The sequence below is a fragment of the Saccostrea echinata genome, unplaced genomic scaffold (genome assembly GCF_033153115.1).
Source record: "Saccostrea echinata isolate AGI-Se365-2 ecotype Australia unplaced genomic scaffold, CSIRO_AGI_Sech_v1 ptg000054l, whole genome shotgun sequence".
Lineage (NCBI taxonomy): Eukaryota > Metazoa > Mollusca > Bivalvia > Ostreida > Ostreidae > Saccostrea > Saccostrea echinata.
The window spans coordinates 23,757,939-23,785,730 of record NW_026889803.1 but is presented as its reverse complement, the minus strand read 5'-3'; the positions used below and the strand labels follow the sequence as shown (position 1 = coordinate 23,785,730).

General features: G+C 33.3%; 1 protein-coding gene across 1 annotated transcript in view; it reads right to left on the bottom strand.

Annotated features, from left to right (window-relative positions):
• Window positions 1-27,792, bottom strand: part of LOC133206146 (probable ATP-dependent RNA helicase DHX37) — a 725,850-nt gene that overhangs the window by 29,744 nt on the left and 668,314 nt on the right. Inside the window, exons 23-24 of the mRNA XM_061342078.1 lie at window positions 18,506-18,620; window positions 13,768-14,071 (exon numbers count right to left, since the gene is read on the bottom strand). Of these exons, the coding sequence (XP_061198062.1) occupies window positions 13,768-14,071; window positions 18,506-18,620 (419 nt within the window). The remainder of the gene's footprint in view (window positions 1-13,767; window positions 14,072-18,505; window positions 18,621-27,792) is intronic.

Genomic DNA, 27,792 nt, shown 5'->3' with positions numbered 1-27,792 from the left:
AACCTTATAACTTTAAAACTATAAGTCGTAGAAGCATGGGGTCAAGTGCAATGTGATTCTTGATCTTTGACCTTCAATATGTGGGAAAGGTCAAAGGTCAAGGTCATTTCAAAATTTTTAAAATTTCATTTTTTCTATCTTTCCAGCCATTTATGGATTCTTTTTGCATAAAAATTAACATTTTAGAGAGTAAAGTATAAAAATAATAGAAATTTAAAGAAGATGGAAAGACCTCTAATTGTTCGAGAACAATTAGTCTACTAGTTATTATTATTTTTATTATTTTTCCGCCGAATGGTTTTTTGTTTCAAAAGATATCGAAAAGATTCATGGTCCATAAGAATGTACTTTGTAAAAGATTTTTGCAGTTGACCCTGCGTATATGAACTTTGACCCCTTAAGGAGTTACAACCCCTTTCGCAATAAAACCTTGTTATCGCTACTCCTTGGAAACCATAAACCGCAGAGGTACGGAACCTTCACCAATGTCTTCGGCTACTTGAAGGGACTCTTCAATCTTTTCATTGCGAAAGTATTCGTCGACCCCTTTTATAAGTTATTTCCCCTGAAAGTTTTTGACGTTTACGGATAATTAAAAATTTTCAAAACGGTAAGTCGTAGAGACATGGGACCAACTGCATAAGATTAATTGACCTTTGACCTTAACATATATGCAAAGGTCAAAGGTCAAGGTCATTCAAAAAATGAGAAATTAAGCTCTTTTTATATCTTTGTTGTCTTTCAACATATACTCTATATCTTTGCATCTTCAATATGTCCTCTTAAAACTATTTCAAATATTTCATACTTGTCCCCAAAGTTTGACCCCTTTAAAAGTTATTGCCCTTTTCATTAAAAAATCTTGTTATCGCTACTCCTCCGAAACCGTAGACCGTAAAGACATTAAACCTTCACTAATTTCTTCAGGGTCTTTAGACACAACTTCAATCTATTCAGCGCGAAAGGATCCGATGACCCCTTATATGAGTTATTGCCCTTTAATGTCTTTTTGCTTACTGTTAAACCTTATAACTTTAAAACTAAAAGTAGTAGAAGCATGGGGTCAAGTGCAATGTGACCCTTGACCTTTAACCTTCACTATTTTTCAAGGTCAAAGGTCAAGGTCATTTCGACATTTTTAAAATTTTCATTTTTTTCCATTTCTCAAGCAATTTCTGGTTTCTCTTATATAAAAATAAACAGTAGAGAGTTAAATATGAAGAATATATGAAATTTAAAGAAGATGAAAAGACCTCTAATTGTTCGAGAACAATTAGTCTACTAGTCTTCTTATTATTATTTTTCTTCCGCTGATTTTTTGTTTCGACATTTATCGAAAAGATTTTTTGTTCATGATAACGGTCATAAAAATTTATGAACAAATTTGACCCAACGCATATAACCTATGACCCCTTTCGCAGTTACTGCCCCTTTCACTAGAAACCTTGTTATCGCTACTCCTCCGAAACCGTAAACCGTAGAGTAACGAAACCTTCACCAATGTCTTCGACTAATTGAGAAGACTCTTCAATCATTTCATTACGAAAGGATTTGTTGAGCCCTTTTATGAGTTATTGCCCCTGAAAGTTTTTGAAGTTTACAAATAATGAAAAATTTTCAAAACGATAAGTCGTAGAGACATGAAACCAACTGCATTAGATTCTTTAACCCTAGACCTTGAAAATTATGTCAAGGTCAAAGGTCAAGGTCACTCCAAATATGAGAAATTAAGCTCTTTTTAGAGCTTTTTTGTCTTTCAACATATACAGTATATCTTTGCATCTTTTATATGTACTTTTAAAACTATTTCAAAGATTTCAATCTTGTCCCCTAAGCTTAACCCTTTTAAATGTTATTGCCCCTTGTGCGAAAAACCTTGTTATCGCTACTCCTCCGAAACTGTAAACCGCAGAGACATGAAACCTTCACTAATGTTTTCAGGGTCTTTAGACACAACTTCAATCTATCAGTGCAAAAGTATCCGGTGACCCCTTATATGAGTTATCGCCCTTTAACGTCTTTGCGCTTACTAGTAAACCTTATAACTTTAAAACTTAAAGTTGTAGAAGCATGGGGTTAATTGCAATGTGACCCTTGACCTTTGACCTTGAATATTTGTTCAAGGTCAAAGGTCAAGGTCGTTTCAAAAATTTCATTTCTTCCATCTCTCAAGCCATTTCTGGTTTCTTTTATATAAAAATAAGAAGTAGAGAGTTAAATGTGAATAATATATGAAATTTAAAGAAGGTGGAAAGACCTCTAATTGTTCGAGAACAATTAGTCTACTAGTTTTATATACTGCTTGCAAATTCAGGAACTATTTCCTTTTACGGAACTTCTTTCTTCCCCTACCGATTCTAAAAATACGCTTGCATTTCTTCTATAGTCTTAAACAATTAACTTATGTATGTTATCGGAATGCGTGGCCGAAGGGATAGCGCACCTGCCTTTCAATCCAAGGGTTTTGAGTTCGAGCCCAGCTGGAGGATCTTTTTTTTTTTTTTTTCATTTTTCATTTTTTGCATTTTTCTTCTTTTTTTTCAGCTCAGATGACACGGAAACACTTAAAAAGGTGGAAAGGCCTCTAATTGTTCTCTGAACAATTAGTTTACTAGTTTTTTATTATTTTTCCGCCGTGTGATTTTGAGTTTCAAGATTTATCGAAAAGATTTATAGTCCATGAGAATGTACTCCATAAAAGATTTTTGCAGTTGACCCTGCGTATATGAACTTTGACCCCTTGAGGAGTTACATCCCCTTTTGCAATAAAAGCTTGTTATCGCTACTCCTTTGAAACCGTAAACTGTAGGGATACGAATCCTTCACCAATGTCTTCAAGTAATTTAGGAGACTCTTCAATCTATTCATTGCGAAAGTATTCGTCGACCCCTTCAATGAGTTATCGCCCCTTAAAATTTTTGATTTTTACAAATAATTTAAAATTTTCAAAACGATAAGTCGTAGAGACATGAGACCAACTGTATTAGATTCTTTGACCTTACATCTTAAAATTTATGTCAAGGTCAGAGGTCAAGGTCATTCAAATTATGAGAAATTAAGCTCTTTTTATATCTCTTTTGTCATTCAACATATACTATATATCTTTGCATCGTCAATATGCTCTCTTAAAACTATTTCAAAGATTTCATGCTTGTCCCCTAAGATTTACCCTTTTAAAAATTATTGCCCCTTTCACTAAATACCTTGTTATCGCTACTTCTCCAAAACCGTAAACCGCAGAGACATCAAACATTCACTAATGTCTTTCAGGGTCTTTAGGCATAACTTCAATCTATTCAGTGCGAAAGGATCCGATGACCCCTTATATGAGTTATTGCCCTTTTGCATCTTTGCGCTTATTTAAACATTATAACTTTAAAAGTCATAGAAGCATGGGGTCAAGTGCAATGTGACCCTTGACCTTTGACCTTGAATATTTGTTCAAGGTCAAAGGTCAAGGTCATTTAAATTTTTTTAAAATTTTCATTTTTTCTATCTTTCAAGCCATTTATGGATTGATTGATTGATTGATTGTATATTGTTTCACGTCCCATTCGAGAATTTTTCACTCATATAGAGACTTCAAATTTTGACCTTTACTCGGCACTCAGGGCCATTGAGCAGTGAGGGATCTTTATCGTGCCAATGCCTGCCGTGACACGGGGCCTCGGTTTTTAAGGTCTCATCCGAAAGACCCGCAACTTTCACTCCAAAGTGCCGAGCGCATGGCAAAGGAACAGTTGCTACCTATTTTTTATCGACTTAGGTCTGTCGCGGCCAAGATTCGAACTCACGACCTCCCGATCATGAGCCATTTATGGAATCTTTTTGTATAAAAATTAACTTCAGAGAGTAAAATATGAAAAATATACGAAATTTAAAGAAGGTGGGAAGACCTCTAATTGTTCGAGAACAATTAGTCTACTATTTAGGTCTTTTCACCTTTCTGTGGAAAGACCTATTGGTTTTCTTCTGTTTATTATTATTATTATTCTTCTTCTTATTATTTTTTTCCGCTGATTTTTTGTTTCGACATTTATCGAAAAGATTTTTTGTTCATCGTAAAGGTGATAGAAAGTTATGAACAAATTTGAACCAACGCTTATAACCTATGACCCCTTTCGCAGTTATTGCCCCTTTCACTAGAAACCTTGTTATCGCTACTCCGAAACCGTAAACCGTAGAGTTACGAAACCTTCACCAATGTCTTCGACTAATTCAGAAGACTCTGATTATTTATTTTCATTCCAATGATAAAGGGATATATTATTTATTTCCAAGTGGAACAATGACAAATTATTTTTCTTCTTCACTGAAAAATTACAAGCAGAAACACAACTACACACATACAATTGAACTGTCCAAATGCCAAAACTATTTCGTTAATGTGTGCTGGGGGGGGGGGGGATACAGCAGGCAGGAGAGATTATATATTTTTAGTAAGCTGAGGACAAATTATTTATTTTCAACATTTCCGAGGGCAGATTATTTGTTTCAAAATCTGGAAGCACCCCTCTCCTTAATGAAATGGTAGTGCCCTTATCCTTGGACAGAGTGTTTCCTGGTGTTATAACACTTGATCCGATAGTGTAACAATGAAAATATGGAAAGAAAAGAAATCAAATTATTTTTTTTTATTTCTATGAAAATGATACAATGATATTTGAATGTCATCTTGTACTTCCAGTGCTGAAAAACATGAAGATATCTCTGAAAAATTTAAATGAATGAAAAATTGTACATGAGAATAATGTCAAGATTTTATGCTTACATTTAGATCGAGCTCAGGATTCAAAAATGATTAGATTGGAATGGCGCCGAAATGTTTATAAATTAAGATAGGGCTTGTTTAGTTGTCACTGTTTTATAGTAAGTACACATAAAAAACAGTTACCCAATCTGAACTGACCCATCAGATTATGTTTAAGGTAAAGTTAAATTCTACTGGAAATTTAGTTTGTGGCAAGAAACAAATATATTCTCAGAATTTACTGTCGGAAACGTGTTAACGTTAGACTCTAACAGGGCCTATGGTTAGAAATATATACCTACAGTGTGTAGCGTACAGCTATGATGATAAACCATACGAAACGTATACACTCTTAATCAAGTTAATGGGACAATAAAGTAGGTAAAGAATGTGACGTAAACAACTTGTGTTTATATTAAAATTTTCACAACTTCGTCTTAAGATTAATGACTATAAATCTTTTTCTTGAGAATCAAAGTTGAAACATGTGAAAGCTTCGCAATCAGGTCAAGTCGGCCTTTATTTTTGGAGGAGATTATAAGAAAGCGTTCTCGCTACCTACTGGTCTTTTCAAAATAAAGGGCATTTAACTCTTAACCAAACAAAAAACAGAAACTCTTTCATTCAATTTCTTATGTATCTCAACTCTTGCATAAATTTATTTAAATGGTTTGTTGATATCTCAACCAAAAAACAAATAAAAAATAAAACTATGTTTACATTTTGATTACCCTATACATGTTTGTATATATTGGGTCATGGGGTGACAAATCCCTTTGCCAAATGACGGGGCCTAGTGAATTTTAGGGATGGGCAAGTGAAATTTTATCAACCACTTACCCGTGGGCAAGTGACTAAAAATAGTAAAGTTGATATGTAAGTCACACATTTAAAGCTGGGCACAGGTGCTTGCATGATCTACTCAGTATTTGTCTTCCTATTTTCTGAAAATATATATATATATATATAATTATATATATATATATACATATACATATATATATATATATATATACCGGTATATACAGTATTAGTTTATGGTGGGGCAAGCAGAAGCTGAAATTTATGTGCAATTTTAGCCTCGGTAGAGTAAATTTTTCTATTTGCTCATATATTATTAGGAATTTAGACAGGGATATCAAACTCACTTTACAATTTTTCAAAATCATTGTCAGGTTAAAAAAAATGAAATTACTTAAATGTTTGTGTGTGGATATAATGCTGGAGAAGTTACCTGATTTTTCTTTTATAATTTTTAGCATTTTTTGCCATGAGCATCTCACTAACATGCAGAGTCATAGGAAAATGCTTCAACAATTTAAGTGTATCTTATCATCAGTAAGTACATATTAATCTAATTTGATTTCTGTAAAATACAATATAGACATATCAAATTAGTAGGCTTGTCTGTCCTTAATATACTCATGCACTGAAAATTTAGACTTATTTCAAAATTTTTTAAGTGATAGGGATGATCGGGGGTTAATTTTTTGGATTTTCACATAAGAATTTTGAGTTTTAATTGGTTTTCAAGTTATTTGAACATTAAACTGAATATATGATTCTATATGTCAGTCTGCCATGTATTAAGCACAGGAATTCTGCTTTTTGAGAACATGTTTGATTTAAAACTGAAAAAAAATATGCTTTGATTATTTAACTTTTTTTTGCAGAACCCAAAGAAAAGTACTTGAAGGCTGAAATCATTTAGCATATTCAAATGAAGATCAGTGAAAAAATGGGTTACATTACCCCTGGTATGCAGTCAAGGGCTAATGCACTGAATTGTGTCAGCAAGAAGAATTCAAACGGGAGGGAAAGATTGGATGACTAGACTGTGAAGGAGCGGAGATGATCTGTGAGCGTCATCAATCAGTGACATAACCATGCATTACAAGTTACTAGACTATACGAGGGTTGTTCTAAAAGTTCGTGGACTGATGCGATAAAATTAATACTATGTAGTCTATGCTTACAAAATTTTTTATGAACATAAAACAACAAAGGTTAAAGAAATGTTGAAAATTTTAGCTTGATACCTTGAATATTTACCAAGTTATCATAAAATAAAAAAGGCATTATATGATCACCCGGCGCTGTCGCCATATAGTTTCATGACGTCATTGTTTTTCAATGTCCGCATTCTCTACCTCATACACTTATCTTGATGAGTTTCCGTGGAGGTAAGTAAAGATTTAAACCCGTCTTATTTGTATAATTTTACAATGTCATAAACAGCTGGTTTCAATGCATATAATATTGTAAATAGATCTGAAAGATCCTAACTTGATTATAACAGCATATTTGCTTGTCGGAGTTCAACATCTATCACACATGATCAATGTCACTTTTCGACATGACAAACTTTGAACACCCTTACTACAAATCGACATTAACTTTTACATCTGTCGTCTCTGTAATATTTTTCAGCGTTTAACAAGTATTCTGAATGCATTTTATTTTTCAGTAGCCCATTTAAATATTTCCTAGGTCTATGCCAGTTTTTCCTGTCTGAGGGTGAAACTTCATAGAATGTTGGAAAAAGAAACCGACCCCCTTTCTGACGTCATTACAACCCCATGTTTGGACATTTCATATAAATTTTACAATAAAATTTCATAGAACTTACAGAATGGGGTAAAAATTGCAAATTTTACGGTGTCATACCATATGAGTGAATTAACGGGATTTTTGAATGACAAATGCTCATATCAAAAAATGATTTTTTTTTTGGTTACACTTAGATAGAAAAAACGTAATCTTCGAGGTTGCGCCGCCTGGACATACCATTGCTTTCAAAAACAATAACAATTTATTAAAAAATAAAACTAATGATGTACAGTTTATTATATAAACAAATAAGATAATGCTAATTAAACGTTAAAAAATTCATTGATGTATATTGAGCGGTTTTAATTTTATGGCACTAGTCCACGAACTTTCCGAACAACCCTCGTAAAGGTTCAGATCTCGTTATTAACAGAATTATAATCTTGTTGATGATTTAATGTTCTAATATATTCTTTAAATTATTTATGGAAGATTAGTACTGAAATTAATGAATAATGCTGCATGGTACCATAGGCTTCAGTACTTTCATCTGTGAAGACCCACTTGTTAACCCTACCATGCACTAGAAGGACCATTATGTGGGGACACATGTGCTTATTATGACCAATGAACAGGTAAATTTTTGTTTTGGTGAAAATTTCTATATCTATAAAAATTCTAAATAAAGTGAAATTTTAATTGCATTCTCTTGATATTGTATTCACACAAGTTTATAAGAATTTGATTTGTATTTTGAAAAAAGTGAATGATACACAGGATATTTATGATGCATGATTCTACATATAAACACACTATTTAAACACACAATATTTATTTGAATTTATGCTCAGATATGGAACAAGCTGTCTTTTATAGACTGCTGTGGTATTTTCAATCTCGTGAAGTATGTGGCTAGAATTTTCATTTTCTCAATTTTTCAGTCATGTACATGTATACATGGGTGGTCAAACTATATTCACTAGATTGCTATTTATCAACACTCCCACGTACATGAACAGACTTGCCCCAGGAATTTTGCCCTAAAGCAACAGTTTTCAGTCCATTAATGTGTCCTTTTTCTTAACAACCCTGACAGCCAGGTATGCTATTTATTTTAGTTCAATAATTCAATTATGATGGTTTACTACTGGCTTGATTATTTTTCAGTCCTGATACATTGACTTAACCAAATCATTTAACTACATGAATCACATAATAAATATACTTTTAATTTTAAAAGGAAAATTATATCAATGTATTAATTGTAGCATGCTTAATTTCATATATGTAAATTCACATAATCTGTTGCAAAATATTTAAATCTTTTACAGGGTAGAAGCTGCATGATTACATGTACTTGACAGAAAATGATCATGTCTTGGACAAGTCAAAGAAGTTCCTCCAGTATTTCAGAGAAATGACAGTTGATGAAAGAATGGTGTCCACAAAGTAAAAGTGCTCTGGTCTTCAACATTTTGTGGAAGATTAAATCAGTCTGATTTAGAATTTAGCTTGCAATATTTCTGGATTTGTATATTTGGATAAAAACATCACAAATTCTACTTATTGACTAAACAGTTTTGCGTTAAATATTGCCAATGCTATTTATTATTATTTTTTCCCTCCAAGATGACCTCAAGTCTTTATTGTACCCCTTTAAGCACAGTTACCAGAAAAAACTTGTAATGAAATCAATTAGTTTATTTTCTTGTTAAATTAAAAGTCGGGGAAAAAAATCCACGAAAATAAAGGTTATTTTTTTTATGGCATCAAGAAAATGGATTTGTTTTTGTTTAACAGAAAGATACTATACATGTTGTATTTACTGTTATGTAATTTTTACATCACTGTTCAGCCACACCTTTTTGTCATTTTTGCCACACCTTAAACTTGGTGGAGATTTGGCTGGGCTAGATATATTTGGACTGACGCCCACCGGTGGGCGTCAAACCAAATATATCTAGCCCAGCCGAATCTCCACCGAGATTATGGTGGAAAGTATTGAAGTACTGGTTTTTTAAAATTTACTTGATATTGTGGTTGTGAATTTTTATTTTAATTAGAACACAAGAAACCCCGTTTGCAAATTGTACTTCAAATTTTTGACAACATTTTTTTTAATTACTTGCATTGTCAATTTATTATTGCCTTAAAAGACCAAGTCAAATGTTTCTCATCAAACATGGCTAGTGAATGCAGTCTTCACCAGCGAAGGGATTTGCTATTCTTCTCACAAACCCTTGGTCTATCTTGCTATCAAAAGTCAGGATTTTTTTTCACAGGTTGTGATTGGAGTTTATTGACATCATTTGACCAATCAGTAAGTGCTATAGTAAATGACGATATCTTCATTCAGGATATTTCTTAATTCTATAATCTCAGTAATAAAAACCTTTGTAAACAATGATTCATAAGATAACATTCCATTCTTTAAATTGCTATGGCATATCATCCAATGTGAAGATTAATGTAATCTGGAACTTGCATTTTGTATATTGACTTGCAACTTGCAGACTTGCAACTTACTGACGAATAAACCTATCAGCTTGTTAATTATTCTTCCAACACTTCACTTTTTATAACTGATCTTTATTTTTATAAATGATGCAAGCTGTGTTTCAAGATCAGGTGACGTAAACAATCCTGACTTTTGATAGCATGATAGGCTAAGGGTTTGTGAGAAGAGTAGCAGACCAGAATCCTTTGCTTGCAAAGATGAGCAAATGCATGTCACATAAATAAGATGAATGAAAGGATTGTAATGCAAAAGCCACTTATTTGAAAAAGAGATTCCAAGTTCCATCCATTGTCCATCTCATGAGGTTTCTTCATGCTTATCATATTACCATATGACATTTACCATATTATTTTAATAATGTGTGTCACTAAGGTTGAATTACATGCAATCGCATCTTACAAATTTTATTTCAGTTCACATGTTTTAGATGTAATTTTGGAATGGCAACCAAGATATGCAAAATAAAAAAGATCAATTAATTTTTTCAAATTTCTCTCAGGATTTTGTTGTTCACAACTTTTTTTGTCAACTATTAGATGATATATCCATAATGATTGCAGCATTTCAAAATTGATATACACTTGCAATATAAGGCAGAATTCTGTACTGATCTGACCTTGACCCCACTAAGAACAGAAGTGTCAAGGTCAATACTTAATTTCATAATGTTCTTTACATTATTTTGGCCCATATCTTACTTACAATATCATGGAATATACACAAAGTGTCCAGAATGAGCAATAACAAACATACATTGTATACAGCCAAAACATTGAAAATGTTGTTGCTTAGCAACCACTTAAAGGTCATTAAAAAAATATTTGAACTAAAATGGTGTATTGATATTGCAGTTCTGATGCCTTCTTGAGAGTATATTCAGAATTTTCTATTTCAGCATCTATTGTGTAAAATTTTAGCAAGAATATTGAAAAGTGTTGAAAAAGTTGATGAAATTTTTGCACTTATTTGACCTTTGATGTCCTAAAGATAGTTCTAATGAGGTCAAACTTTAAGACAATTTATCTACTGTAATTCCCTTTTAATTTTATGACGTCATATTTGACTTTAAAATGTGCTGGAATGCATAAATGTGTCTAGGATGAGCAAAAAACAAAAACTGCTGCCCGAAAATTGAAAAATACCCTGTTGCTAAGCAACCCGTTTAAAGTCATTATATGCAGAATTGAAAAAAAAGTTTATGTGATTCATGTAGTACAGTATAATGCTCTTTTGTGAGTATATTCCAAATTTCCTATTTCAACATACATCATTGTAAATTTTTAGCTTGAAGATTAAAAAATATCGAAAAATTCGATAAAATTTTGCACTTTTTTGACCTTTGACCTCCATTTCTATTAATAAGGTCAGTCATTGGGTATCTGATTAGTCATGAAATATCATCTCTATGAAATTCCCTACAAAATGGTATACATTATGCCTAGCTTTCTCCTTGGTTAAAAAGGTTAGAAATAATTTGATAATGCTATGTCAAAAGGTCTCCAAAATCATGTAAATGTGCTGGTAGAGAAAGGGTTAAGTGTTAAGGCTGCTCTGTGTTTGTGACACTTAATGATATAATTCTATCATTAAGCGGCGATTAAGCATTAGCGGTTGAAAAGGTCAACCATTAATGCAATAATTTATGGCATTAAACGTTAAAGTGCAACGCTTAATGATATGTGTATCATTAAGCGGCGTTATATCAGTAGCGGTTGCTACAGTGCACCAACTTACATGTTTGATGATTCTTAACCTCTTAGTATCTGAAATAATGACCTTTAATGTTTAGAAAATGATTAGTCATAACATTCAGAAAGTAGGTCATGGTGACCTACTTTTTGGTTGACACACTTCAAGGTCCCATGATGCATAAACTGACAAGTTTTGATGATCATTTAACGTACCTTTTGAGAATTTTTTGGATTGCCCATTGTAGATTTACCCTACTCAGGGAGTCATGATTTGAACAAACTTGAATCTCCAAGTAAGTTTCAACTCTTCTGACTCCATGGTTTAAGGGAAGAAAAATTTTGAAAAATGACAATAATTTTTTACTTATTCTATATTATCTTCCTTTGAAAGAAGGGGTAACCATTGATGTGAACAAACTTAAATCTTCTTCACTCAGGAATATTTTGTGGCAAGTTTGGTTGAAAATGCCCACTAGTTCTTGAGAAGAAGTTGAAAATGTAAAAAAGTTAACAGATAGACAAACAAAAATATGATCAGAAAAGCTCACTTGAGCATTCAGCTCATACAAGCTAAAAAGAAAAAACAAGAGGCCCAAGGGCCTTAACGGTCACCTGAGTATAATACAACAATTTAGAGGATCCATAGAGTATAAAATGAACTGAAAGGTGAAGCTTTGTTGCCCAAAAGCAAGAAATTAGGGTGATCAGGATCAACAAAATAATTCATCTAGCATTCATAATTAAATTCATTAATTAATTAAGCATTCATAAATTAGGTTCTAATCTGTGCCCCATTTATCACTATCACCATGCAGTAAATTAACAAACTATCAGTGATTCTGTACTATTATAATTCCTTGTTGAAATCTCTTACATTGGCCTCTCTTGGTCTTTGATAAACATTTAATAAGACAAGTTATTTTTGTCTCATTTTTATTTATCTATTACTTATAAGTCAACCTGATCAATAAAACTACGAAAGTACTTTTTGCATTATACAATAAAAATTCTTGCATAAAAATACCCTTCCTTATTTAAACTTTCACTCTTTTTGCCTCTGTTATGCCCAGGTGCAGAGAAGATTTTTAAAGAAATAATGCATTTTGATTACAGATTCACTATTTTGTCAACAGAGCCCCCCCCCCCCCCCCCCCTCCCCACTGAGAAACACCAGAGCCTCTCACCCTGGGACCAGAAGTTTGCTCATCATAAGTAATCACTGTTTATCTGCTTAACACTAAGGAGCAGACAGGATTATTTAATAAAATTAATTCATTTTCACTATATTATCAAGAGCCCCACTCTTACACCAGCACATCTGACCCAGGGGTCATGCAATTCATTACTCTGGAAGAAGCACTCTTGCTCATCATAACTATACACTTAGTTTCTTTGCTTTTTAACTAGAAGCAGAAAAGAAAATTTTCAAAGAAATTTTGCTTTTTCACTATATAATCAATAGAGCCCCAACCCCCCCCCCCCCCCCCCCCCTTTCACCAGAACCCTTGACCCTGGGGCCATGAAATTTACAATTTTGAAGAGGCATCCTTGCCTATCATAACAATGTACTTAATTTGTTTGAATAATACCCAGGGGCAGAGAAGAAGATTTTCAAAGAAATAATTCACCTTCAGAATAGGATCTATATAGCCCCACCCTAACACCAGAGCCCCTGACCCTGGGGCCATGAAATTCACAATTTTGGTATAGTCACTCTTGCTTATCATACATATGTATTGTACATATGTATTTAATTTGTTTCAATAATGCCCAGGGGCAGAGAAGAAGATTTTCAAAGAAATAATGTACTTTCACTATATGATCTATATAGCCCCACCCTAGCACCAGAACCCCTGACCCCGGGGCCATGAATTTCACAATTTTGGTAGAGGGCTCAATGCTTATTACAATGATGCCAACAGTTTGACTGCTTGATGTCCAGGAGTAAAGAAGAAGATTTTTAAAGATTGCATTACTTTTGGTGGTTTTAGCCCCACCCCTCAGGTCCCAGGGGGGCAGGGACCATGAAATTCACAAATTTTGTTCCTCTTCACACATAGATGCCATATGCTAAAATTGGCTGAAATTGGTTCAGCGGTTTCAGAGATGAAGCTGAAAATGTTCAAATGTTAACACACGGCAGACGACGCACGGCGACAGACGAAAACAGATAGCAATAGGTCACCTGAATGACTCAGGTGACCTAAAAATAATGGACTTATATTTATATGAACAATTCTACATGATTATGAACTTACTTTGCCCAAGACTTTGTCATAGTAGATGGCGGAGATAGAAAATATGAATACTTTTTCAGTTTAGGCAGCACTTTTCCCTCCAACAGAAATCGAGCAAACCACTTGAACCTATATAATCCTTTGGGATACTCTAATTCAACTGGTGGTATTGCCCATGAACATCTGCCAAATGTACTTGTCATGTGACACATCACCTGACCCTTGCTACAACTATAAGAAGGTTTGGGATCCTCTAGAGGTTTGGATAATGCACAGTGGTATGAAGCAAAAACTGGCAACCATTCAGGCTCTATTGCAGTAATTCCTGTTTTAAATAGAAAGCTTATGAATACCAGTTTTCTGTAACTATCAAAATAGGTTGGACACAAATTTAACAAATTGGATTTTTAAATTATTATTTTATACAGACATGTCTGTGATTGTAAAATCTTAGGTATTTTTTTTAAATATATCACTGTTTCCACAGAAATAGAGTGCAAAGTTTCTTATTTTCTGAAATCAGAAAAATATGTACTTTTAATGAAACATAGGTAATCAGAGATTACAGAGCTCCCCTTAACAAATGTTTTCTTTAAGGCAAAGTTCCTCACTAAACTATAGCAAACTAGTAGTGTGCATCCGTAGATGCATCATACATGCAAGTTTGGTTCAGGTAGGTCTTAAAGTTATTTGGTAATGGGTCTGCTCTAAAAATTTTATTCTAGTCATTCATCAGGAAAATGTAGGTCAGATCCAGCATCTGAAGCAAGTATGGTAGTGTTCACACCTAGATGCATCATCCATGCAAGTTTGATCCAGGTACGTTTTATAGTTGCTTGGGAATGGACCTGCTCCAAAAACTGAGATAATGTAGGTCAAATCCAGCATCTGAAGCAACTCTGGTAGTAGGCATCAATAAATGTATCTTCAGTGCAAAGTTGGTTAGCACTTGGCTTATAGTCACTTTAGAAAGAAACTGCTCCAAAAATTTTAACCTGGTCACTCATTTGGATAATTTAGATCAAATTCAGGATCCTAAGCAAGTCCAGCAGTAAAATATACCGATATTTCCTGCTAAGATAAGGTTCACAATATATGCATTGAAATATTGGTACGAAACCATACACATACGACCTATCAAGAAATTGAAAATGAAAGTAGTTATCTTGGGTGGCAAGGGATAGTTTTTTTTAATGCCAAACATGCGCCGAGAGGGTACACAAATACAAGCCGTCAATAAAAATATATACATGGGGACAGTTTCCTGGGAGCTAATTAATTACACTTCATATGCCCACAGCTCACAAATTATGTCAACATATAACATGCAATCTACCTATTAGAGTGCACATGTACCGAAAATGCACTTGGGGACTCCCAAATTTTAGATTTGGGCCTCAATCGCACCTATACAGCCCATCCCCAGTCCCGAGCGAGGAGGATAAAACACCCAGTATGCTGTAAATCAATGCATGCCCTAATGAAAATTCACCAATTGATCTGGGGCCATTCATCTTCCCTCTGAGATACACACCTTCTTCTAAGCCGAAATTTTAATTTGAATGTAAATAACAAATATCATGTTCATCTAATTCAATCTTGTATTTTTATTTTTTAGCTCAGATACGCCATATATAGCTTGAAATCCTTTTGACAGGATAAATATCTGGTTATAAGGAGATATCTAACTCGTTATGAAATAATTTATTCGTTCTAACAAGATACTAACTCAAACCACTCTTTCGTCATTGAATTCAAGGAACATACAAGTAGTAAAAGGTATACATAAATTACTTTCTTTGAAAGCAAACTGAATCTTTAAACTTTAGATAGCCTCGATCAATCTGATTAAAATCAGATCCTTTGATCCGCTCACATAGATCGCTACACAAGGATCTGAAGAAACCTCACTCAGGGTCATCTCCTGGTGACCTTTCAATTATCCAATCATATGATTGCTTCCAAGAATTTAGAAGTATCTTGGAATTCAGTTACCAAAGTGAAAGTCTCGATGATACATGAACAGAAAATTGTGACCTGGTTTCCGTAGCCTGTCAAAAGAACGACTACAGTTTCTTCTGTACAGAAAAATATGTAGTATTTGCTTTTGCCTTGTTTTTTTAGCTCTTTGTTTTGTATGAAACGATAAGATCTTCTCCACAGCTACTTTCACTTCTACATTCATTTTCCCGAATGTCGCTTAAGTACGATCTCTCTGATTGGTCAAAATTTTAATGAATGTTTCTATTAGAAAGGTCACCAGGAGATGACCCTGAATGGGGTTTCTTCAGATCCTTGTGTAGCGATCTATGTGAGCGGATCAAAGGATCTGATTTTAATCAGATTGAGCCTCGATATATGCACATTAAAAACATCTGACAAATACAAGTACCGCTGCGCTATTTGAGGTATTATGGCTTTGAATCTGAGGAGTTTTATATTTCTTAAATTTTTGAAAGCTTAATATACAGGTTGAGACTCCATGATTGGAAAATTATGCTAAGAAAATTCTACTGCAATTGAACAGTATATAAGTCAAAAACATTCATTTCATTTAAAAGTCAGTGTGTTGCTCATCTTTTTTTTTTTTACAAAAATATTGTGGTTGTAGTTAATACTGACTCCATAACTAGGGCAGAAATCCTACTCTGAGAAAGAAAGAGGGGGAAATTTGGCTCTTGTGTGAGATTTCCCCTTGGGGGAAATCCTACTCTAGGGTACAATTTCTGGGCAGAAAGCTGGCTATGGGGGAAATCCTACTCCACAACACCGGTAAAATATCTCACCAGTAAAGATCTTTTAGAAATGAAATACGATAGATAAAAAAATAAAAAGAAAGATTAAAAAAATATCACACATTCACACAGTCAAATAACAATGCATATGATGCCAAGATCCCGGTTGGGGTGGGTGTGTGTGATTTTTTTGTATCATTAAAGGGTGCGACTGCAACGCTTAATGATAAACTAGTGTGTATCATTAACCGTCCATTATGTAGATATTTGCTTGTTTCATTAAGTGTCGATGCTGCTCTGCATTTGTGATGCTTAATGATATAATTCTATCATTAAGTGGCGATTTAGTGTTAGCAGTTGAGAATGTCAACTACAAATGCAATAATTTATGGCATTAAGCGTTGCAATTGCAACGCTCAATGATATTTGTATCATTAAGAGGCGTTTTATCATTAGAGGTTGCTACAGTCCCCCCTCCTTAAAATGATGTCTCGTATTTTTTTCCATTCCAGTTTTGCAATATTTTCAAAACATAAACGTTTAATTATATTTTATGTATGAAGTTGTTACAGGGAATGCACAACATAACATGTTGTTTAGTGAGGAATCAACTTCTCTGAAGACAGAGAAGGGACGGAAGACCTTCTTGTTGCCATGGCAACAAGGTTTCTAGTTATTATTCTTTTTATTCTTACCAATTTTGTGCAGAGGATTTTTCAAAAATGCCTCGAAAGAATTTCAAAAAATTTTCAGTAATGATATGGAATGACATGAACTTCATGCTTTTTCTTTACTTTGTCATTGTCACTTCCAATCGTGAGTTACATCCAATTTCCTGTTTTAAAATGTAATACTGTCTGGGGGTTTCTCAATAACGCTTTGATATCAAGTTTAAAACTTTCAGGGATGATAAATCTTGCCTTGCACATGTGACATACGGGTCTCATTTTTGTTGTCGTCACTTCCGTTGTCCACCGGAAGTAACTAAAAAATATGAATTTTTTTTTCATTTCCGAGTGTGTATTATACAGCCTAGTAGAGTGTTTGAAGTCCTACAATTTCCATTGGAAGTTGGTTTCTCCAAACCGGAAGTTGTCCTTAAAATGAATATTTTTCATCAAATGTTCAAGGATGATTCCTACATTTTTAATATGGAATTTAAGATCATTTGGAGCACTTCCGGTCAAATCAGAAGTGAACGAAAAAAGAACTGGAAGTTGATTGAAATTGACAGATTTCACACTTTTTTGTGTTTTGATGCATATTTTGAAGCCTTTTTCTTTCATTTATAGTCATTTTTCCTTCTTGTACCACTCAAACTATCCCAATCAAGATCTTATCTCAGAAATCCAACAGAAGATCTACTCATTGCTCGCAAATGAGACCTCATTATTTTTTTTTCTTTTTTCTCTCTTTTTTCAATTGTAAAATGATATTTCTCTCTTTGAAGACATGTATGGTTGTTTTTACCGCTTTTTAAAATTTTTAAAGCTCTTTTTTTTTTTTATCAGAGATTCTATAGAAAACCCTTAATAATCATGATCTATGTTAAAAGACTGCGATACATGAACACAAACAAAAAATGAAAAATGCAAGTTTGGTCAAAATTGGCCCAGTGGTTCTTGAGAAGAAGTCCAAAATGTGAATTATTTTCAGATGGACAGACAGTCAGACAGACAGATAGATGCCAGACAAAATGTGATCAGAAAAGCTCAGTTGAGCTTTCAAGCTCAGGTGAGCTAAAAATTGAGAAAAAAAGTGTCATATAGAAGTCTACACATTAACTGCCACATCATTGAATGAATTTCAGAAAAGACATTCTATATACTTTGATATTAGGATATACCTTTCATATTTTAAATTTTTTTTATGAAGTAAAATTAAGATATATAAGTTGGAATTGCAATACTGATTTTTGGAAAATAAGTAGAGAAACAAAAATTCCAGTACTCTGGCAAATCTCTGGTAAAGCAGAATGACTATTAAAAGCACAATTTTCTCCATCTAAATATCAGAGTGCTTACCTTTCATATAGACTTTTGAACTTTCTTGTATGTGTTGATACACTATGTACTCTGGGCTCTGTTTGTGTAATACAGAGAGGGGATGAATAAACACAGGTTCCTCAAGTTCTGTGCACTGAAAAAATAGGAAATCAAAATAACCCAAACCACAATCACTAGCAATTCAAACTAGATTCTGTCTTAAGACAGTAATACCTGCACTTATTAAGGTACTAAGGTGTTTGCCTCTAAATGTGCTCTGACTGCTCTCCTTCAAAAAAAAATTCCTTTCCCAAATGCGAAAAACCTATTTCAGGGTGGTGGTGGTGATGGTTGGGGGTTGGCCACTCACTTTTTAAGCTTCATATGTATATATGTATGACTTTCAGTTAAATTTCAGAATTCCACTAATGTGCGCATAATTCTTTCTTTATACTACTAGTACATTTGACTCTTCCAGTTTTATAAACAAACATCAACACTGTTGCAACCCCATAGACACCCCCTCCCCTGATCTACCACTGGCTTCTTAATAAATATTCATGCAACTGAAACAGATAACTTATGACCCATTGCAAATGCATGCAATGACGATTCTGCATGAAAAATTAAAAAAAAAAAATGAATGATTAAATACTTGCATTTATGTGCGCCTTTCGGACTGTTAATGTGCAAACTCTCTAGTATTTGGGAAATTTTTTAATCAGATTGTTTTGTTAAACTGCTATCAACTAAAGCAGATTTTTATATTTATCTTTCACAATTAACGGTTATAAAACAATTAATTGATTTAACATATAAAAAGTTGGAACATACATTTAAGGCTATATTAAAAGGTTATCGTAAAGCTTATTCCATACATATACATTTTATTGTATATTTTAGTTATGGCTGTCATAGTTGCCAACTCACCCGATTTCGTCGGGTTACACCCGATTTTTCGACCCTTAACCCGATTATTTTTTATGACACGGCGGGTCATGCTTTTCACCCGATTTTTGCCAAACAACCCGAAAATCTCCCGATTTCCGGATTTGGTTCGTAAATTAGGTTGCACTTTTAACTTCCAGTTACAACCCAAGCTTGGATATACGTAAACAATGCCGATGGCTATGTTCAGTAGGCCGTGTGTACCAGTAAATTATCAGTGCAGGTGTTAACAGTTGTGACAAATCAAAGTTTGAAGTCAATTTAAAATGGCTTCTGATAGAACGAGATGGTTATCAGGGCCAGCAGGAACAAATTGAACCAAGAAAAAGAGAAACGATATTTATGTACATATCAAGGAATCTTGGAAAACAACTTTCATTTGATAAAATAAAGTGTTCGAAGATAGTGTAGACATAACTGTAGATTTAATAGCACTTGTTAATTAAATTAATTCGGGAGAGGAAAAATAACTTCAAAACCATAATTGGAATACTTTCAAATTTAGCACAAATTTCCATGTGCTTCAAATCGGCAATGCAGATTTTGAAAAGACTTTCCTTTAAGTGTTTAAAAAAATGTACACTTAATCCAAGTCATAAATGAATAATGAAACCTTCAATGCTCTTTTAACATGTAAATTTAATCAATATATATTAAATTTTTCTCATTGTAAGTTAAAGTCTCTTTTTAATAAAATAATTCTCAATACACAAATGCTTATATATACATATATATTTAATTTAATCATGGTAAATGTGTCGAGAATGTCGTTACGCATTATGACCAGATTTTTTACTTTCAAAATCTGGTCATGACCAGATTTTTACATGTTGGAGGTTGGCAAGTATGATGGCTGTCATATATTCAAAGGTGACACTTGTAAGACTACATGTATTGAGGACTCCCCTCCTCTTCATCGTTGGATTTTCAGATTTCTTAAAGATTTATAGTAAAGATTCAGATGGATAAGAAAAAAAAATTCAAAAAAATATTCCCGAGGAACCATGTAGACCCTTGTCTTTCATTGTTATGAAGGAAATCAAATTGTCTTTGAAAGTTGTTCCTAACGAAATAAGTGTTTGGACACCTTTGCTGCTTTGTTTTTCCCTGTGAAAAAAAAATCTGAGTGTGTTGTAAAGTTGTAAAGTCATATCCGTAAACAGTACATCTTTTCAACTGATTGATGTACACAAATATTACACACCTAAATCCAGGTAAATGTGCGCATAAATGTTTTCTATAATGTCCAATTGAATACACAATCACATTCCTTAATTTGTGATCATGAAGTTCATGTAGAAAAACTAACATCTACTTTTTATAGTTTCAATATCTTTACCAAATATTAATAAATGTATATATGATAAAATTCCACCACTTCATATTAACATTATGCATTTTGTTCTATAGAAAACGAATCTATGGCGTGAATTGGGACATAAGAAAGGAATTACGTGTACATTAAGAAAATCCATTAAAACTGATGCGAAAGAAAAAGCGACTCAAGAATTTTTTTGTTAAAAAAAATTTCAACACTCTCAAAAGGAGAAAAACCTATTTCGGGGGGGGGGGGGGGGGGGGGGGGGTCTTGTCATGGACCACCTTATGAAAGACCTGTTTTTCCCAGGTAGGGGAAGGTAGGTTCATTTATATATTTCATTCATTCCTTAAAATTAAGAAAGTGTGTGTGTTGTTAGGATGGGGGCAACTAAATTTGCTAAAGGATTTTTTTCCAGTTGTGCCCATCCCCGTAATGAAATTACCTGTCATGGACCAATACATAATACATGTATTATAATGATATTATTTTTAATAGCTGCACTCTTTACCAAGCAAGGAAATTCTGCGGAAAAAAAAATTAAAAAAGAACATGGAAAGTGTTACTAGCAACTTAAACATTTTGATCCTAGTGAAAATAGGCGAAAACTTTTAATAAATATTTGGAATAAATATGTCATCGGCTGTGAAAAGGTCAGGATGCTGAATAAAAAACCCACGAGCGATTATGTTTATCGGACATTATTGTCAACAATATGTAAACATGTATACAAATGACTCTTCTAAGTATGTAAGTATTTACACAGACTTACAAAAATATATAGAAAGCTTTCATGAGAGAAACAAATATAGTAGTCAGCTGAATACTACAACAATAATAATTTACATACAGGTTTTTCAGTGAATTGAAAGAATATCTGTTATGTTATTCAGTCTGAACTGAAAGTCCGACTTATCACCCCCTTCCCCTCCAAACAAAACTTCACAACATCCACTGATTTTTCATTTTCAGTTTTATAACATGTCATTTTGCATGTCTTATTAAAACAAAATTACTTGTACTTGTATACAGCATATATTATTAATATGAACTCATTAAACGCGGAGTGATGGGAAAGGAAGGGGGGTTACATTTAGATATATTTAGATTTAGATTTTTTTGACTTTTTAATTGAACACATTTCTGCTTATATGCGAACAAAGTACATTCAATTAGAATACAGGGTCTCGACAATTAAACTTTCTTTGGTGCCGGGAACACATGGCTTGACAAAACATTGATTTTTTTTATCAGTAAATTTTTGTCCACTAGATCTGATGTAGAGAATTTTCTCTATTTATTTAGCAGAAATAACTAATATTTCTTGTGGATTGAAGCCGTTATCATTGCAATAAAATGAAAGCAATTCTCCTAGAGAAAAGACATACACAGTTTATTTCTTTTTCTCCCTGTTCTTCTGTTGCACTTTCAATTAGTTTTTATGTGATCAACTAAAGCCGAGACACCTTCTTGGATGATTACATTGTAAATAATAATTATAATGATAATAATAATAATAATAATAAAAAACAACAAAGACGTGTTAACAAAATCAAAAACTTGTTTTCTTCAACATGTGTCCTAGTGAGTAAGTTTGGATTTTCAGATAACGCCTACTGCATGTTAAACGTATGACTTTGCATTTGAATGTTTCATACAATCTCGACGTTCTGCTATAAAAGGTACAGCATTGAGTGTTATTTTCGCAATGCATAGATTTGAGTCAGGTATATAAATTAATAAACCATTTAATTCTAACAATCCTAGGCTTTTTAAAATGTTTTGAACGGAGAAGATCTGAAACATGGCATTTTTTGGCCAATACCGTACCTTGTTCTTTAATAATGTAAATTCTGTAAAAGAGAGAATTTTTGAAAGATTTGTGTTAAAAAAAAGGAGGGGTTAATTTTTTACCCATAATTGGAACTTGTTGAATTTATTGTCAAAACAACAAATATTATTATTTTATTGCAAAGCTTTTTTGATGAACATTAAAAAAATTAGATGCCAAAATGACTTGTGCAAATTTTTATCAGTATTTGGGTAGGACTTGGAGAACCCCTTTCCAAACCTTGACCCAATCAACTTTGTCAGAAATCAATCCCCACCCACGATTTGCCCATTTTCCTGTCATATTTAGAATAGATAACACAAACTTATGTAAAAATAAACACTGTATGTAATTAATAATATAAATTTTACATATGTACACCTTTATGGGAAATTTCTAGACTATGTCGCTCTGCGAGCACTACTTTTACCGTTATCATTATTGGATTGAACATGGTGTATGTTCATCATTATTATGTTCCCCAAACGAAGTCATATTGTTTTTACTCTGTTTCTTATTATTATGTTCCCCAAACGAAGTTTGGGAACATATTGTTTTTACTCTGTTTCTTATTATTATTATTAAGGTCTTCCGTCTTCACGGAAGACCTTATAGTGATTCTACTGTTTCTTATTATTATTATTAAGGTCTTCCGTCTCCACGGAAGACCTTATAGTGATTCTATTGTTTCTTATTATTATTATTCTTTTTTTTTTTAGACAAAATTTTGTGCACGCGATTTCTCGAAAACTATTCAATGAATTTCTTTGAAATTTTCAGGGATAAAAGATCTTTATATGAATTTTATATAAAATTCCGTTTTTTGGTAAATACGGTTCCAGCGCGAAGTTATGGACAATTTCCTGATTTTAAAATGAAATTTTGTCCTCGAAGGATCTAAGGAACGGCTAAAGATATGAACTGGAGACTTGTTAGAGATGATAGGACACGACTTCTAGATTTGCAAAATTGCCTTTTCGTGCGTCGACAGTACTTCCGGTCGCTTACGGAAGTGATCAAAGTAATTGTAAAATTTCAACTTTCCTTTTTTAAATCAATACTTACATAACATTATTGCACCTCTTTTGTAGTTTCGAAATATGTTGGTCCCACCGGAAACAAAAACGTCAACTTACGGTTATAAGAGAAAAACTACATAATTTGAGTATTTTTCTTTCCCATTATTATCCTTTGAAGATAAAGTATTTGAAATGAATTTTAAATATGTTATTTAGACTACAAATATCTAGAGTAACCTCAAATATCTTTGTAAAATTCACTTCCGGTGGCGTGTTTTTCTGTCCTCAAAATGAGAAGTTGTCTGAGCAAGATCTCGGAAACGGTGAGAGATTAAGACACCAAACTTATATGAGCAACAGACCTTAAGATGTAGGCAAAATCATTTGGGCTCAGAGCGTCAGTCGTCACTTCTGGTCGTCACAGGAAGTGATCAGAGAAATCGAAAATTTCAACTTTTCTTTTTTGAATTAAAAATTGCATCACTTTATTGCATCTTTTTCGCAGATTCGAAAGATGTTGGTCCCACCGGAAATAAAAACGACAACTTTCGGTTATAAGAGAAAAATTAAATAATTTGAGAATTTTACTTTCCCATGAATATTCTTTTTAGATAAAGTATTTGAAAAGAATTTTAAATATGTTATTCAGAGTGCAAATGTCTAGAGTAACCTTATATATCTTTCAAAAATGCACTTCCAGTCGCATATTTTTCTGTCCTCAAAATGAGAAGTTGTCTGAGCAAGATCTCAAAAAACAGGTAAAAGATTAAAACACCAAACTTTAATGGATAAAGGACCTTGAGGAGTAGGCGAAACCATTTGGGTTAAACGCGTCAATCGTCACTTCCGCTTGTCACAGGAAGTGATCAAAGAAATCAAAAAATTTAATTTTTCTTTTTTAAATTAAAACTTGCTTCACTTTATTGCATCTCTTTCACTGTTTTGAAATATGTTAGATTCCACAGGAAACAAAAACGTCAACTTCCGGTTTTAGGAGATAAATGACGTTATTTTGATATTTAACTTTCTCATGAATATTGCTTATCGATAAAGTACTTGAAATAATTTTATGTATGTTGTAGATACTGCAAATGTCTAGAGAAAAGTCAGAGATTTCTATAAAATTCATTTCCGGTCGCGTGTTTACCTGTCCTCAAAATTAGAATTATTTTCACAATATTGCTCGGCAACAGTAAAGGAGTGAAGTCTAAAACTTTCAGGACTGATAGTCAGTCAAAAGTTTATTTGAATCGTGAGAAAATCTTGTATCACCGTTATTTCCGGTCGTGACAGGAAGTTATGCAAAAGAGTGAATGGTTAATGGTTAGCACGTTGGATTTTCACGCTGTCGACCAGGATTAAATCTCCAGAGTGTCTGAATTCCTTTTATCACTTTTTCACCTTGAATTTTCGTTTTTATTTTCAAATTCGGACGGAAGACCTCTCATTGCTCGCAATGAGTTTCTAGTTAAGGTCTTCCGTCTTCACGGAAGACCTTATAGTGATTCTACTGTTTCTTATTATTATTATTATTATTATTATTCTTTTTTTTGACAAAATTTTGTGCACGCGATTTCTCGAAAAGTATTCAGTCGTTTTCAATGAAACTTTCAGGAAAAATCAGTCATTGTATGAACTTTGTTCATCACAAGGAAAATTTGGAAAATTCCATTTTGGTTCCAAGTTACGGGCAATTTCCTGATTTTAAAATGAAATTTTGTCGCCCCTTTTTTTCAAGAATGGCTAAAGATATGAACTGGAGACTTATTGGAGAGCATAGAATGTGACTTCTAAATTTGCAGAATCGTCTTTTCGTTCGTTGTCGGCACTTCCGGTCGTCACAGGAAGTGATCAAAGAAATCGTAAAATTTCAACTTTCTTTTTTTAAATCAATACTTACATCACATTATTGCATCTCTTTTGTAGTTTGGAAATATGTTGGTCCCACCGGAAACAAAAACGTCAACTTCCGGTTATAAGAGAAAAACTACATAATTTGAGTATTTTTCTTTCCCATTAATATCCTTTGTAGATAAAGTATTTGAAATGAATTTTAAATATGTTATTTAGACTGCAAATATCTAGAGTAACGTCAAATATCTTTGTAAAATTCACTTCCGGTCGCATGTTTTCCTGTCCTCAAAATGAGAAGTTGTCTGAGCAAGATCTCTGAAACGGTGAGAGATTAAGACACCAAACTTATATGAGCAACAGACATTAAGATGTAGGCAAAACTATTTGGGTTCAGAGCGTCAGCCGTCACTTCCGGTCGTAACAGGAAGTGATCAAAGAAATCGAAAATTTCAACTTTTCTTTTTGTAATTAAAAATTGCATCACTTTATTGCATCTTTTTCTCAGATTCGAAAGATGTTGGTCCCACCGGAAATAAAAACGACAACTTTCGGTTATAAGAGAAAAACTACATAATTTGAGTATTTTTCTTTCCCATTAATATCCTTTGTAGATAAAGTATTTGAAATGAATTTTAAATATGTTATTTAAACTGCAAATATCTAGAGTAACGTCAAATATCTTTGTAAAATTCACTTCCGGTCGCGTGTTTTCCTGTCCTCAAAATGAGAAGTTGTCTGAGCAAGATCTCGGAAACGGTGAGAGATTAAGACACCAAACTTATATGAGCAACAGACATTAAGATGTAGGCAAAACTATTTGGGTTCAGAGCGTCAGCCGTCACTTCCGGTCGTAACAGGAAGTGATCAAAGAAATCGAAAATTTCAACTTTTCTTTTTGTAATTAAAAATTGCATCACTTTATTGCATCTTTTTCTCAGATTCGAAAGATGTTGGTCCCACCGGAAATAAAAACGACAACTTTCGGTTATAAGAGAAAAACTACATAATTTGAGTATTTTTCTTTCCCATTAATATCCTTTGTAGATAAAGTATTTGAAATGAATTTTAAATATGTTATTTTAACTGCAAATATCTAGAGTAACGTCAAATATCTTTGTAAAATTCACTTCCGGTCGCGTGTTTTCCTGTCCTCAAAATGAGAAGTTGTCTGAGCAAGATCTCGGAAACGGTGAGAGATTAAGACACCAAACTTATATGAGCAACAGACATTAAGATGTAGGCAAAACTATTTGGGTTCAGAGCGTCAGCCGTCACTTCCGGTCGTAACAGGAAGTGATCAAAGAAATCGAAAATTTCAACTTTTCTTTTTGTAATTAAAAATTGCATCACTTTATTGCATCTTTTTCTCAGATTCGAAAGATGTTGTTCTCACCGGAAATAAAAATGTCACCTTCCGGTTTTAGGAGATAAACTACGTTATTTTTATATTTAACATTCTCATAAATATTGCTTATCGATAAAGTACTTGAAATAATTTTATGTATGTTGTAGATACTACAAATGTCTAAAGAAAAGTCAGAGATTTTTATAAAATTCACTTCCGGTCGCGTGTTTACCTGTCCTCAAAATTAGAATTTGTTCGAACAATATTGCTCGGCAACAATAAAGAACTGAAGTCTAAAACTTTCAGGACTGATAGTCAGTCATCAGTTTATTTGAATCGTGAGAAAATCTTGTATCGCCGTTACTTCCGGTCGTGACAGGAAGTGATGCAAAAAGGTGAATGGTTAATGGTTAGCACGTTGGATTTTCACGCTGACGACCAGGGTTAAATCTCCAGGATGTCTGAATTTCTTTTATCACTTTTTAAGCTTGAATTTTCATTTTTATTTTCAGAATCGGACGGAAGACCTCTCATTGCTCGCAATGAGTTTCTAGTTATTATTATTATTCTTTTTTTTGACAAAATTTTGTGCACGCGATTTCTCGAAAAGTATTCAGTCGTTTTCAATGAAACTTTCAGGAAAAATTAGTCATTGTATGAACTTTGTTCATCACAAGGAAAATTTGGAAAATTCCATTTTGGTTCCAAGTTACGGGCAATTTCCTGATTTTAAAATGAAGTTTTGTCGCCCCTTTTTCTCAAGAATGGCGAAAGATATGAACTGGAGACTTATTGGAGAGCATAGAACGTGACTTCTAAATTTGCAGAATCGCCTTTTCGTTCGTCGTCGGCACTTCCGGTCGTTTACGGAAGTGATCAAAGAAATCGTAAAATTTCAACTTTCTTTTTTTAACTCAATACTTACATCACATTATTGCATCTCTTTTGTAGTTTGGAAATATGTTGGTCCCACCGGAAACAAAAACGTCAACTTCCGGTTATAAGAGAAAA